At 39.4% G+C, this 15,449-nt stretch overlaps 1 protein-coding gene across 1 annotated transcript; it reads right to left on the bottom strand.

Annotated features, from left to right (window-relative positions):
* Nucleotides 1-5,168: 5,168 nt before the first annotated feature.
* On the bottom strand, nucleotides 5,169-6,101 carry LOC103581332 (olfactory receptor 1L8-like). The gene has a single exon (XM_008563195.1). It carries the CDS (start codon nucleotides 6,099-6,101, stop codon nucleotides 5,169-5,171), a length of 933 nt encoding a protein of 310 aa, XP_008561417.1.
* Nucleotides 6,102-15,449: the final 9,348 nt, after the last annotated feature.

The raw sequence follows: 15,449 nt of genomic DNA, 5'->3' as shown, positions 1-15,449 counted from the left end.
TCTATAGGATCTAGAGTTTGAGATTTATTAACTTTTGGTGGTGTACTTTCTTCATTTTTTGCATTTCTCATATCTCTTTTTGTGTGTTTGTTCATTTTGGCAGGGATTTTCACTCGGATCTTGGACCTCTGTGGAAAGTCTGCTCCACCCTACCAGTCCCATAAGGTGTGTGTGTTCTGCACCTTGCTATCGGGGCGTTTCCACACTCTGTGTACACCAGGTGGGGTATTGAGCCTTGCAAAGTGTTCCCACAGGGTGTGTAATTATTGTTATTTATTTATTTATTTATTTCTGAGACTCCGCCTCCTTTTGCCGGACCCCTCCCCACTCTGTGTGCTCAGAACAGGGCTGAGGCGTGTCTTCTACAAACCTTGTCTTTCAGCTGAAACATCAAAGCTGTGCCCTGCCCTGCCCTGCCCAGAAGGTGTCTAGTCTCTCCAACTGCCGGATGTGAGCTCCTCGGGGGAGGGTCCCTCAGCACACAGTTCCTCTTTGACTCCCCCCAGCATGGATCACCCGGGGTGCCCTCTGGGATTGCTCTCTGGCAGCTTGAATGGAGCTCCAGAGTGCTCCAGGCTCCCCTCTCCCAACCAGAAATCAGTTAGGGTTTCTTCCAAACTGAGGCCCACCGAGATGGTATCTGCCTCCCGGAAACAGGGATTTTACCTGGGGCCGACGCCCAGGGTGTGGTGGAGAGACTATCTGGGCGGGGTCCTCTTCCCTGCCCTCCCGACGCTGGCCGGGGGCTCCCCACGCTACCAGCCCCATCTGAGATCCACGAGGAGAGTGGGATTGTAGGCCGGTCCATAGGCCCCGGGGTGACCCGCGTCGAGGTAAGCAAATGGCACGTCTCAGTGAGGAGCCGCATCAAGCAGTGATGGCTGGCCTGCATGCTCTAAGCTGGCCGTCTCCGCCCCCACCCGAGAAAATGGAGGCAGCTCTGTTGCAGGCGCCTGGCCTGGTGTGGTAGGTGGGAGCCAGGCAGGCGGGGAGCAGTTGGGCTTCGCCCCGCAAGCTGGGCTGGACTGGGGGTGACTCACAGAGCTCGCAGAGTTGGGCCGGTCCGGCGCCTTCCACTCCGTTTCTGTGTCTTCTCTGCTGGCTTACTTGGCCTTTGTTGTCTCGGACTGCTCGCTCGAACCCGCAGCAGGGCTTGGGCGCTCTCAGGAGTCTTCTTTTGTGTCAGCCCTAAAACCTCGAACCTGTTGTTGCTTGTTTGTCATTGTAGGTTTGTTGTTGAGAGATTTATTCGTTTTTTGTTGCTCTTGGAAATGCAAATAGTACTCTGGTATCACAGCGCACACTTCTCAGGGTCGCGCTGTCTCCTGGCACAGCCGTTCCAGACCCATCACCATCTTAAAAGCCCTACCTACATAACAATTATTAAAGTTTTAATTTCAGAGGCAAAAATGGTGCATCAGTTGCACTTCTTTAAATGTCAGTGACAGAATTTTAAAATATATTTTGTAACCACTTTTAGTACTTGTTTTTAAATGACCTGTTTCACGTACTTTACTCAAAAGGCCCTTCTAAAAATAATCCTTGCAAATGTAGAATTAAAGGGTACAGTTTCTTGGGAAAAAAATTATTAATGAAATTCAGCTTTTTGTAGTTGAGTTCTAAAAGTCCTTATTTATTTATTTTTTTCCTTTTTGTCTTTTTTACTGACCAGTAACGGGATCGCAACCCTCAGTGTCGCGCCCGTACCAGGGACCGGCAACGTGATTGCAACCCTCGGTGTTGTGCCTGCACCGCGCTCAGCCAGTGAGTGGGAACCGGTCTCCATATGGGATCCGAACCCTCGGCGGGAGTGCTGCCACGCTCCCAAGTGGCGCACTCTCTAGTGCACCACTGGGCCGGCCCTAAAAGTCCTTATTGATAAACTTTATATAGTTTGAAATTACAATAAAAAAATTATATAGGAAATTAAATATAAATAATTCTCTTATATGATTAATTTTACAAAACATTGTATTGAGGACCATAGTTGATGAAGTTTTTATTTTTTATTTTTATTTTTGGCCACACCACAAAGCTTAACACATTTTAAAAGACTAAGATTATAGAAAATATGTTCTCTGACCACAATAACAGGAGGGTATTTAGAAAATTCACAATGTGTGGAAATTAAACAACACTTTCCTAAATAAAAAATGGGTAAAAAGAAAAATCACACGGAAATTAGAGAATACTTTGAGATAAAAATCACAGCACAACATATCAAAATTTCTAGGATGCATGGCTAATGCAGTGCTTAGAAGAAAATTTATACTTGTAAACACCTATATTAAAAATAAGAAAAATCTCATGCTAGTAATGTAGACTTCTACCTTAAGAAAATAGAAAAAGAAGAGCAAACTAAACCAAAACAAATAAGTAGGAAATAACAAATATTACAACAGAAAGACATGAAATAGAGAATTAAAAAACAATAGCGAAAATCAACAAAACCAAAAGTTGATTCTTTAAAAAGATCAACAAAATTTGCAAACCTTTGTCTAGACTACAGCCCAGAAGAAAATGAGATGATATATTCAAAATACTAAAAGAAAAATAACTGCTAGCCATGAAACTCTGCATTTTTTAACATGATTATTGGTCTTTTGAATTTTCTTCTTTTTGTGAAATGTTTAATTGTTTTGCATAGCTTTCCCCCTGGCTGTGACTGCCCTTTTCTGACATATATCTAGGGATCGTTGTGTATTCTTAATTGGAGTGTTTTGTCGATTTTATGAATTTCAAATATCTTTTACTATTCTGTTATTTTCCTTTTTACTCTAAGATGTCTTTTGATAAAAAGGAACAGAAAGACTTAATTTTAACAGTTAATTTACTTTTCTTTTCCTTTATGTTTAGTGCTTTCTGTCTATCTTGTTTAAGAAATATTTTCCTACCTCAAGGAGGCAAAGATATTCTATATCATTTTCTAAAGTCTTAAAGGTTTTTTTTTCATATATAAATTTATCATTCATCTGGAGTTAACATTTGCATATTCTGTGTGTTGGGATCTAATTTAATTTTTCCATGTGGATTTCTGTCTTTGTCCCATTTATGAATTGATAGTCACTAGTGTTTCATGTCATAAATCAAGTGTGTACCAAGGTGTGAATATGTTTTTGAGCTCTCTGTTCTGTGACATTCATCTTGTTTGTATAGTCCTTCGCCAATATCTACCTAGTCTTAGTGACCATAGGTCTACAGTTAGCATTGACACCTGGTAGACCAGAGATTCTCAAATGTGAGCATCACCTGGGTGGTTGTGAGAAATGTAAATTCTTAGGACCTACCCAGAACTACTGAAGGGACACAGTCATAGATCCATAGCTCTGACCAGTCCTGGACAGTGTTAACATCAGGGTCTTATTTTCCAATACAACGTGGTAACAGCAATAAAAGACACCTGTAGATTGTGTGGAAGTAGTATTGCTTCACTCCTGGACTGCTCCTCTTTATCTGATTCTTCTACAAAATAAGAATTTTGACGTTGGATGGAGAGGCCCTTTGGTGATGTGGCCCTTGTACCACCTCTTCCCTACTGTGACATGATATTATTACTGTTTAAACAAAACCACACTCAATGATGATGGTAAACAAGTAATAAATTATAGTACATTTTTTGTAGTGATAAGTAGTCTGAATTCTACAAACAATACATTTCCAGAAATTCAATTATAGACGTGTACAAACAAAAAGACAAATGTTATCTCCACCTTCCCTAGTCCACTGTCACCTCTAGAAATTACCATTTTTAATGGATAGCTTTGTAAATATATAATCTCACCTAGTCATTATATATGCAGACACATTACGTACAATTTCTATCTTAATACATTGATTCTTTGACATTTAACTTGCAACTTAATCTTCATTCATAATGGTTTTTCAGATCAGACTTAGAGATCTATCTCTTTATTTGAATGTACAGGATATTGTTCCTTTCTATGGAACAATTGAGGGGTTATTTATTTACCTATTTTCCTATCATGACTTATTAACCATTCTCTTATGGACACAGATTCTCATTTAAGGAAGTGTTGCCATTACAGACAATGCTAAAATGTACATATGTCTTTGGGAATGAGATAGGGGAATAGTAAATGATAAAAATATTAAGATATAAAATACAGTAGACCTAAAATTACTGACAGAATAATAGAGAATAAAGGATAAAAACGAAAAGTGACCTAAAGTCTTTCACATACCAGAGCAGCCCAATATTCTTCTGTACCCACTTAGTTAGATCTGTCTTTGACACCCACATATGGGTTTTTATTTTCTTTTCAAACGATATTGAGAATAATTCTCAGTACATACAATAAATCTTTCTCTGAAAACAGACAGGTTGCTGAATGATAGTGATGGTGGAAATAGGGACGGTCTAAGGAGAATTGAAGCTCAGAGGGGCCTGAAGAGGAGTGAAAACTTGTGAGGGACAAATGAGAGATGACCAGAGAAGGGACCCAGAATAAACCGAGCTCCCCCTGCTCCCTGGCCTGATCATCAGGGTAAATTATGTTGACCCATGTCAGTTACCTGATCAATGCTAAGAGTTGGACTGTTGTTCACTACAAAGAACATGCCATTTTCAAAGATATGGGGGAAAGAAGAGATGTAATTCTTGCATAAACTGATGGGCCAGACACATTCCTTGCTTTGATGAGAGTCCCAATCTCTTGTCTACTCTCTACCTCTAACCCTCTCTCCTTCCCCCCAGCTCTTACTCACTCCAATCCCAAACCACTATAATTACTTTCAAAGATCTAGACAAATGGATTACAGAAGTCCAATAAAACAAGGATACTAGTGGGATCGAAAGTTATTGAAGAAGTATAATTTAGTTTCCAGAAATTTTGTGGAAAACAAAGGTCTTCAGCAGCTCTAAGAAGGAGTGGAAAGATGAGCTTTCCTAAAGAAGAGGCAGATGGGAGAAAAGGGAATATGTGAAAATTGGAAGCAAACACATAGGTAGACCTTCAGCTAATTCATGAATCACAATAAGGTCTCAATGGTTGATAGTCACATGTGTAAAGAAATGGATAACATCCAACATCCATGACACACATGGGTTATTAATGTTGGCTTATGAGAGTTTATGGTGTGTATCAGGAACCAGTGGGAACAATGTCCAGAATCAGAGACACTCAGGAACATTGCCACTGAGGTTCTGGCTAGGATTTCCTCCTGCCCACCAGCTTTCCCAGACCCCTCTTCATGTCTTTGTTTCTCAGACTGTAGATAAAGGGGTTTAGCATGGAGGTCAAAACTGTGTAGACAATTGTCACCACCCGGTCCCTAACAGAGTAGCTGGACAAAGGATGTAAATATTCATAGAACATGCTACCATAAAAAAGTGTAACCACAGTAAGGTGGGAGGTACAGGTGGAGAAGGCTTTGCGTTTCCCAGCAGCTGAGGGAATCTTGAGAACTGTGATGAGGATTCGTATATAAGAGAAAGTGATGCATAGGAAGGGGGTCACCAGAACAACAGATCCTTCTGCCATTATCACAATTTCATTGACAAATGTGGAGGAGCAGGACAGTTTCATAAGAGGGTTGACGTCACAGAAAAAATGGTGGATAACATTGGAGTCACAGAAGGTGAGAAGATTCAGCAGAAGTATGTGCAGGAGTGAGTGGAAGTGAGGAAATGAGCAGGAGAAGGCCACCAGCAGGACACAGCGGTGGTGGCTCATGGTGGTGATGTAGTGGAAGGGGTTACAGATGGCCACATAGCGGTCAAAGGCCATGACTGCCAAAAGGCAACAGTCATTGTCGCCAAAAGCATAGAGAAAATACATCTGTGTCAGACACCCAGCATAGGAGATGGTTTTCTTTTCTGATAGGAAATTCACCAGCATCTTGGGGACAATGGTTGTTGTTAAGCAAATATCAGTGAAAGACAGGAACCTCAAGAAGAAATACATGGGGGTCTGGAGCTGGGGGTCGGAGCGGATGGCCAGGATGATGAGCAAGTTCCCTGTTATGGTGACCAGGTACATGGTGAGGAAGAGGACAAAGAGTGGCTTCTGGTCCTCAGGCCGGGAGGAGAGTCCCAGGAGGATGAACTCGGAGACACTGCTGGTTTGGTTGACTCTTTCCATGGTCATGGTGCCAGCTAAAATGGAGAAGATCCTACCATGTAACATAAGAGGGTCATACCAAAAGTTCATGAAAAAAGTGTATTTTATTTTAGTAACCCTTTTTTTTTTCTTTCATGAGCTTTTGGCAGAATCTCATCTCTCTTTCCTTTTTTTTTTTTTTTTTGAGGTAAATATTTACTCTAACAGTACATTAAATTTAGTATGTGTTCTGACAGTAGCATACAATTTAGTACTGTACCTTCAAGAAAGTAGCAGGAAAAAACCCTCAAATCCATGAGTAATGAAAATTTAATTGTTTGATAAAATGAAGTAAACAAATTAATCTGAAAGTGTTTTCTTTATTCTAATTACATAAAGAATAAATCCTATAAATCTTTGTTTATGGTATAATGATTCTAGTCCTAATGCGCATAAAATCCTTTAAATGGGAATTTAGGCAGGGAAATATTTCTCTCTTTCTTTTCAGATTCAATATATATATGTTGTTTGTAGGCATTTTTATTTTTTTTGCAGTTGAAATCTTAAAGTTAAGACCAATTCTATAAGGAACACTTCATTTTTTTCCTGATTATAAATATAATATGAGGGGTCTTCAACAGGTCATGGAAAAATTACTATTTTCTTTCTTTTTATTTAATTAAGCAATCAATCAATCAATCAATTTATTTATTATGAGTGTTCATGAGGTATAAAGCTAATTGTCACTCCCCGTGCCCATGATGTGAGGGCCAGATTCATACTGGCAGCATACCCATTACCAGAAATTGCTTTGGTACCCTGCAACCCCGCCACCCAATTTTCCCCAACCTCCCTCCCCCTCCCCCTTTCCCCACCACTCCACTTTGTAGCCCTAGGAACGTTCTTTCCCACTGTAAGACCAACGTACCACTGTGCTCTTTCTGTGGGAGCTAAGAGAGAAAGAAGGAAGGAAAGAAAGAGCACAGTAGTGCATTGGTCATATGTCTTTCGTAACTGTAATCCCAAACAAACCAGCGAGCCTGTTCTTCTTCCTACCTCCCTTTCCCCTTACAGGGTCATTATTAGTTACCACGTGGCCAGCTTATCAACCTCATGGTTCTCGATCCTGCCCTCTTCTCCCAACTCTAACACTTCACAAGCTTGTTTTGCTGAAAGCGTGGAGCTGGGGAGGAGAATCTTCTTTCAAGAACAGAGTTGAGCTTTTTGGATTCAGTTTAATATTAAATCTTAAAACAATTATGTATTGAGCACCTACTTTGTAAAAAGCACTCTTCCGGGAGGGAGGGTGCAACTCTGAATAGGAAAGGGAAAGACTTAGCTTTGTGGATCTTGCATTCCACTAGACACCCTTCCTAATTACCTATCTATCTATCTATGTATCCATCATCTATCCAATTTATCTATCAAGTAATTTTTCAAATTAAGAAGAAAAATAAAGCCACACCAAAAAATAAAGATGGCAGGGGTAAAGTGAGGAAATTTTTAAGTTTTAAAAATTCCAAGCTGTTTTATTTTTCTCTGCACCAAAAGACATTTCCAGTTGTGTCTTGCTAAGCTTTGTCTTTGAACCTCCTAGCCATAAAAGGACACTTCATAAAATATTCAACTGTGAAATCAGAGGAACAATGAATCCAGGCCAAGAAAGTTTTACTTTGTGCTTGTTTTCTCTTTAGAAGCTCTTATTCAGTAGCTTATACTCAGTGAATGTCAAGCAATCACTGTTAATCCATATAACTCCTTTGCAAATTAATTTTTTTTCTCTAATTCCCCAAATCTGACCATGTTCCTACATCATGAACATCCAGCCATTAAGAATATGCCCTTCCATGCAGCCTTCCATTTATTTGTTTACCAATGTATAAATCCTTCAAATACATTTTTTAATTAATTAATTAAGTGGAACATGATTGTACATATTGCTTTGTTTAAGTGTGTTTTTCAATTTACATCAGTAATACTGTGCTGTGTATCTCATTGTGTCTTTTTCTCTCTCTACACATTTGTGTTGAGATCTATCTATGTTCTGGTTAGATAATTTTTTTTTTTTGTCTTTTTTCGTGTCCGGTAACCGATCACAACCGTCAGTGTCACGCCCGTACCAGACCAGGACCGGCAACGGGATCACAACCCTCGGTGTTGCTCCCGCACCTCGCTCAGCCAGTGAGCGGGAACCGGTCTGTATGTGGGATCTGAACCCTTGGCGGGAGCGCCGCCGCATTCCCAAGCGGCGCACTGTAGCAGTGCGCCACCGGGCCGGCCCCCTGGTTAGATAATTTTAACCCCTTCCATTGTATGCACGCAATACTACCTGACTTCATCTGTGTCCCTGAGTGTCCTATAACGCTTTGCTACTATGAACAACATTGACTCAAATATTTCAACCCACAAAGTGCTTCAGAATTATTCATCCAAACCTTAAGAAAGGTAACATTAGATAGGCACTTTTAAATAGCAGTTTAAGGAATGCCCCCTTCTTTATTCATTTGTTCATTCAATAATTTCATGTCTATTTTCCAGCTGCCCAGTTTTCTCATTTGTATATAGGGGAAACTTATATATAGCCCATAATTTTGGGGGGAGGTTTTCATGACATAATGTGTTTAAACACTTAGAGGAATTACAAGTGCAGAGTAAATATTTGACACCGCTATTTTCTACCCATCATCTTTATTGCCAATGACTTTTCTCCCAATCAGGTATGTGTAGTTATTCAACAAATCTTATTTTAATATTAAAGAATATTAGCCCTCACATTCTAATTGATTAACCTTAATATGAACATATGAAAAATTTTTAGAAGATATAATTGTCCATTCTTTGAATAATCGAAGAGCTACACAATAATTAAGCACTTACCTTGTACAGGGTAGTACCTTGTTTAATTATGACAACACCGTTGTTCCCATTTTTTTCTGATGAAGTAACTGAGAAATAAAAAGATAAAATAATTGGCTAAAGTCACACAGCAAGTAAATAGTAGAAATAAAATTCTAAGTCAGGATTAATTCTGAAGTTCAGTCTTTTAACTGCTGTGCTGTAACTTTTCATATTTTTATAAAGCGATAAAAGTATATCCAGACTCATTTATTAGCCACTTTGACCAGTTTCTTTTTTTAACACAAATATGTACACACACACACACAATTTTTTCCTGTTTTGCATTCCACATTAAGAACAGACCTTAGTTGTTACAATGAGAAATCTGTATTTTTCTTTGTTGAGCGCCTTGTGGATATTAAAAATTCTAATATACATGATTAACTGGCAGCAAGAAGGAGGAGTTTGGTCTTAGATGCCTTGGGCATTTGTGCATTTATGGAGTTTAGGGAGTGGCGGAGAGGGCACTGGACTTTGAAGCAGAAGTTGGGGTTTGCACATGACCTCCATTACTTGCGCACTGAATGATCTTACGTGTTTTAGGAAGAGGCAATGAAGCATGCATATGTGCAGGTTGTAAATCATATATCTACAAAAATAAGTTATTTGTGAATGGAATGCATGGGAATGTGAAAGGAAGATTTGAAGCAATCAAGTAAGGTTAGATACTCCTGTGTCTCAACTATGCTGAATACTTGGGAAAATGCAAGGAATTTTTGGAAGTGAGCACCTGAATGAGTAATTCTAAAAGCCTGGAGTGTGTCTGGTAGGGGGACTTTTTTGGGTCTCTTCTACTAAGCTTCCCATACCTACTTCCTGGAAATTTGCTTCCTCAAAGCTATGGGTTAATGACATATCCTAGTCCAGGGATGAAAGAGGGTAGACATAAAATCCAAAACTTGACTTACATGTTAAGCTCAAGTCTGCGATGTGCTGTGTTCATGTGTTTTTTGGAACTGCCAGGAAGACCGAAATGAGTACCTGATTCAGGTAGATGGCTAGGTGGGCAGGTAAAGTGCTGATGCTCACACTCCATAACCAGATATCTTCTCTCTTTTTTCAGTTTAAAAAATCTATCTCCCTCCTGAACCACTTCTCCAAATTGATTCTAATTTCATGCGTCAGTTTCTGACCTTCTAGTCAGTGATAAGGAAGGAGATGAGAGAAAGGAGCACAGAGCAGATAGATCAATTTAGATGCTAAAGGGTAGGAGCACTTTCCTGACACTACCTCAGGTCCCTGCCTCTGTCCCACCCTTTGTCTCCTAGCATTATTCTGCTTTTCCCTGCTTTCCATCAGAGAAGGCAGAGATGGCCAGACTCACTGTGGCAGGAACTGTCTTGTTTGGAGAAGCCCCATTAGCTTCTTAGGTTTGAGCTCTGCTCTCCCTGCCTCCTCTGGGTGATTGCTGAGCTGAGGGAGCTATGTTGTGCTCATTCCTACCCCACCCCTCTGGAGAGTTTGCTCTGTGACCTCAAGTGAGGGTAATCAAAGTGATGGAACATTGTGTGTGTGTGTGTGTGTGTGTGTGTGTTTGTGTGTGTGTGTGTATGTATGTGTTTGGTGAATAGAGTGTTGTAATTCAGGTTACATGGAAACCAGGCTTTGAGATGGAGATTAACATGCAGAATGTTCATTAGAGAGTGCTCTTGTAAACAGCTGTGGAAGAGAGAGAAAGAAAGAAGAATTGGCCAGAGAGAGAAGTTGGGCTGTGATACAGTCCCACTGAGTGCCTCGGCTTACCCTATTGGGAGTTCTGCAGTTAGAATATCAAGAGAGATGGCTATTTATAACACTATGTGGATCACTGGATGTGGGCTGCCCCCAGAAGGAGGCATGCTCTTTGGCGAGGCAGTTTCCTTCTGTTAAGGGAAGCCTAGAGGAAAGCTTGAAGCTGAGGACTATTTTACAAGACAATCGTGAATGAGCTCCAGTGTTGTCATCATCCATTTTTGGTCTGCACTTATACCCTGAGATGATCCTACTGTAAACTATGCTCAGACTTTCACCTCTTTGTCAGTTGATTCTAGGGAATATTCAACATACCCATAGATTTCTAATCTCTCTTCTAGATAACTGAATTCCTAAAAATGATACTGATGTGGAAAGCCTCCTGCATCTTTGCAGTGTTTGTCTTCTACGCTAGAAGTCTCGTGTCTTGCAAAGGTTCCAACTTGCCAGCAGCTTCTTAGTTGTCAGGTCAATCACTATGATGTTATTGATTTGATGGACGAGTTGGTCTGGATCTTTTCAACCTGTATTTTGACATAATTCAAAAGAGTTAGTAGAGCCCTGGTGCAAACTGCAAACATGTACTCTTTTCCATTCAAAGAGCATGCAAACTGTTTCTGATCCTTTTATGTGATGGGAGTGGAAAAGTATGCATTCACTAGAGCAATAGCTGCAAACCATGTACACAGGGCCATGCCTTTCTTTTTCAGCAAATGTAGTATATATGGTGGGATGGCTATGATTGAAGCTATTCCTTGGTTGAGATTGCAGTAGTCCACTGTCATCTTCCAGGATTTCTGCAGGGCCTTGGCTGGTGAATTAAGGAGAGATATACCTTGTCTGCCATTCTGTCTGTGATAAAATATTATTTTTGGTCAATTATCTTGGCCGGGGGNAACATTGTGTGTATATGTGTGTGTGTGTGTGTGTGTGTGTGTGTGTGTATGTGTGTGTGTGTTTGGTGAATAGAGTGTTGTAATTCAGGTTATGTGGAAACCAGGCTTTGAGATGGAGATCGACATGCAGAATGTTCATTAGAGAGTGCTCTTGTAAACAGCTGTGGAAGAGAGAGAAAGAAAGAAGAATTGGCCAGAGAGAGAAGTTGGGCTGTGATACAGTCCCACTGAGTGCCTCGGCTGACCCTATTGGGAGTTCTGCAGTTAGAATATCAAGAGAGATGGCTATTTATAACACTATGTGGATCACTGGATGTGGGCATGCTCTTTGGCGAAGCAGTTTCCTTCTGTTAAGGGAAGCCTAGAGGAAAACTTGAAGCTGAGGACTATTTTACAAGACAATCGTGAATGAGCTCCAGTGTTGTCGTCATCCATTTTTGGTCCGCACTTATACCCTGAGATGATCCTACTGTAAACTATGCTCAGACTTTCACCTCTTTGTCAGTTGATTCTAGGGAATATTCAACATACCCATAGATTTCTAATCTCTCTTCTAGATAACTGAATTCCTAAAAATGATACTGATGTGGAAGGTCTCCTGCATCTTTGCTGTGTTTGTCTTCTACCCTAGAACTCTTGTGTCTTGCAAAGGTTCCAACTTGCCAGCAGCTTCTTAGTAGTCAGGTCAATCACTATGATGTTATTGATTTGATGGACGAGTTGGTCTGGATCTTTTCAACCTGTATTACGACATAATTCAAAAGAGTTAGTAGAGCCCTGGTGCAAACTGCAAACATGTACTCTTTTCCATTCAAAGTGCATGCAAACTGTTTCTGATCCTTTTATGTGATGGGAGTGGAAAAGTATGCATTCACTAGAGCAATAGCTGCAAACCATGTACACAGGGCCATGCCTTTCTTTTTCAGCAAATGTAGTATATATGGTGGGATGGCTATGATTGAAGCTATTCCTTGGTTGAGATTGCAGTAGTCCACTGTCATCTTCCAGGATTTCTGCAGGGCCTTGGCTGGTGAATTAAGGAGAGATATACCTTGTCTGCCTTTCTGTCTGTGATAAAATATTATTTTTGGTCAATTATCTTGGCCGGGGGGTGGGCAGTTCCCATAGGTCAGAGATCCAATGCTGGACTTGTGTCAACTGCCAAGCGTATAATCTTAATAATATATTTGGAAAATGGTGAAATGATCACAGAGTATGTCACAGATTAAGTGGACACACTGTGTGTCAGACTTGAGCCCATACTCCATTTAATACCTTGTACCTATATGTACCTTCTCTAACAATGGGACCATAATGACACTTTCCACATTTATTTCACCAAATAAATGTCCATAGGCATGTCCAGGAGAGGATAGGAACAGTCATTATGTGTACACTTTTTTTTAATTGAAAAAAATTGATTAAGCATACTTGTATGGCACAGAGTAAAATATCAAAACCTGTGTACAAGGTGTATGATCAAATCAGGATAATTAGCATGTTCATCATTACAGAACATAATCACTCCTTGTGTCCATACAAATTCCTCGCTAGCCCCTCTTCCACTCCCCCTTTCCCACCTCTAGTAACCACAGCTCTGTTCTTTCCTTCTGAAAGTTCAATGTATTATTGTGATTGTTTTTTGTTTCTTTATTTCTTTTTTATTAGCCTATTCATTATTATAAATCGTAATTTTTCTTTGTACCCCTTCCCAACCTATCACTCTCCAACTTCTCTTCCTCACACCCATCTCTATTATCCTTAGGCTTGTTCTCTGCTTCTGGAAGTTCAATGTATTTCTGGGCTTGCTTGCTTGCTTGATTTTCTTTCTTTTCCTTCCTTCCTTTCTTCCTCCTTCCCTCCCTCTTTCCCCCACCCCCTCCACCCATTTCTTTCTTAGCACCCAGTTATGAGTGAGGACATGCAATATTTCTCTTTCTCTGGCTTATTTCACTTAACATAATTTTCTGCTTTTTAAAAAATTAATACACTTTATATCATAAAGAATTTTTAGGTTTACAAAAAAATGGAGCACAAAGAAGAGAGTTCCTGTATATCTCTTCCTTCAACTTCCCCATATTATTAACATCTTGAATCAGTGTGGCACATTTATTACAACTGATGAACCAGTACCAATCCATTATTGTTACTTTTTAAAATATTAATATCTAACTTTTATTGGATATGTACTAAAGATGGACACTAGATTAAAGATAAGATTATGTGCATAATCTTACATAATCCTTATTATCTTTTCTTTTTTTAATTCAAACGTAATTGTATGTATCTCTGGGGTATAGCTTTGAATATAAATACCTGTGTGCAATATGCAATGCTCAAATCAGGAGAGTTAGTATATTGAACATTACACAATATAATGTTTTTTTGTGGCCCTTTTGCAATTTCCATTAACTGTCCATCTCCCTCCTCCTTTCCCACCTGTGGTGGCATGAGTTCTGTTTTCTTCTTTTGAAAGTTCAACAAATTATTGTGATTAATTTATGTTTCTTTTTATTTATTTTTGTACCTCAAACTTATGAGTGAATACATGCAGTAATTCTCTTTCTGTGCCTCATTTATTTCACTTAACACATATTTCTCCAAGTTCATCCATGTTGCTACGAATAGCAGAATTTCATTCTTTTTTTATGGTAGATTAGTTTTCCATTTTGCATATGTAGCACATTTTCCTAATCCAATCGTCTGTTGTTTGACATTGAGGTTGGTTGCAACTCTTGGCTATTGTAAATAGAGCTGTGATAAACATGGGAATCTAGGTATTCCTTTGACATGACGATTTCTATTCCTTTGGGTATATATCCAGCATTGCAATTGCTGAATATTATGACAGTTCTATCTGTAGTTGTTTGAGAAACCTCTGTGGTGTTTTCCATAATGTTTGCACCAACTGACAACTAGTTGAGAATGGGATTAATTTCTTGATTTCTTTTTCTGTAGGTTCATTATTGGACAGTGAAAATGCTATTAATATTTTTGTGCTGATTTTGTATCCTGTAACATCACTGAAATGGTTTATCAGGTGTAAGAGTTTTTTGGTAGAGACTTTAGGTTTTTTTATATGTAGGATCATGTCATGTACAACAGGGACAGTTTGACTTCATCTTTACCAATCTGGATGCCCTTTCTTTCTTTCTCTTGCTTGATTGCTTTGGCTACTACTTCTAGTACTATGTTAAATTGGAGTGGTGAGAGTGGACATCCTTGTCTTGTTCCTGTTCTTAAGGCAAAAGCTTTCAGCTTTTCCCCATTCAGGATGATATTGGCATTGGGTGTGTCATTTATGGCTTCTGTTGTGTTGAGATACTTTCCTTCTATACCTAATTTGCGGAGAGCCTTTTTCATGAAGGGATGTTGAATTTTGTTGAATGCTTTTTCTGTGTCTTTGAGATAATCATATGGTTTTTGTCCTTGATTTTGTTGGTGTGGTGTATCACATTTCATTTATTGACTTGTGTGTGTTGAAACATCCTTACATCCCTGGGATGAATCCCACATGATTGTGGTGTATAATTTTTTTGATGTGTTGCTCTATTCTGAATGGTAGTAGTTTATTCAGGATTTTTGCATCTATGTTCTTCAGAGGTGTTGATCTATAGTTTTCTTTTTTTGTTGTATCTTTGGTTTTGGTATCACGATGCTGCTGGCCTACTAGAAACAGTTAGGGAGGAGAAATACCTCTGTTTCAATTTGCTGGAATGGTTTTAAGAGAATTGGTGCTAATTCCTCGTTAAAGATTTAGTAGAAGTCAGCTGTAAAGCCTTCCAGCCCGGGGCTTTTCTTTATTGCAAGATTGCTGATTACTGCTTAAATCTCATTGCTTGTTATTGTTCTGTATAGGTTTTAT

The sequence above is a fragment of the Galeopterus variegatus genome, unplaced genomic scaffold (genome assembly GCF_000696425.1).
Source record: "Galeopterus variegatus unplaced genomic scaffold, G_variegatus-3.0.2 Scaffold12815, whole genome shotgun sequence".
Taxonomy (NCBI): domain Eukaryota; kingdom Metazoa; phylum Chordata; class Mammalia; order Dermoptera; family Cynocephalidae; genus Galeopterus; species Galeopterus variegatus.
Note: the sequence above shows the minus strand (reverse complement) of the source record. Positions and strands in the feature narration are given on the sequence as shown.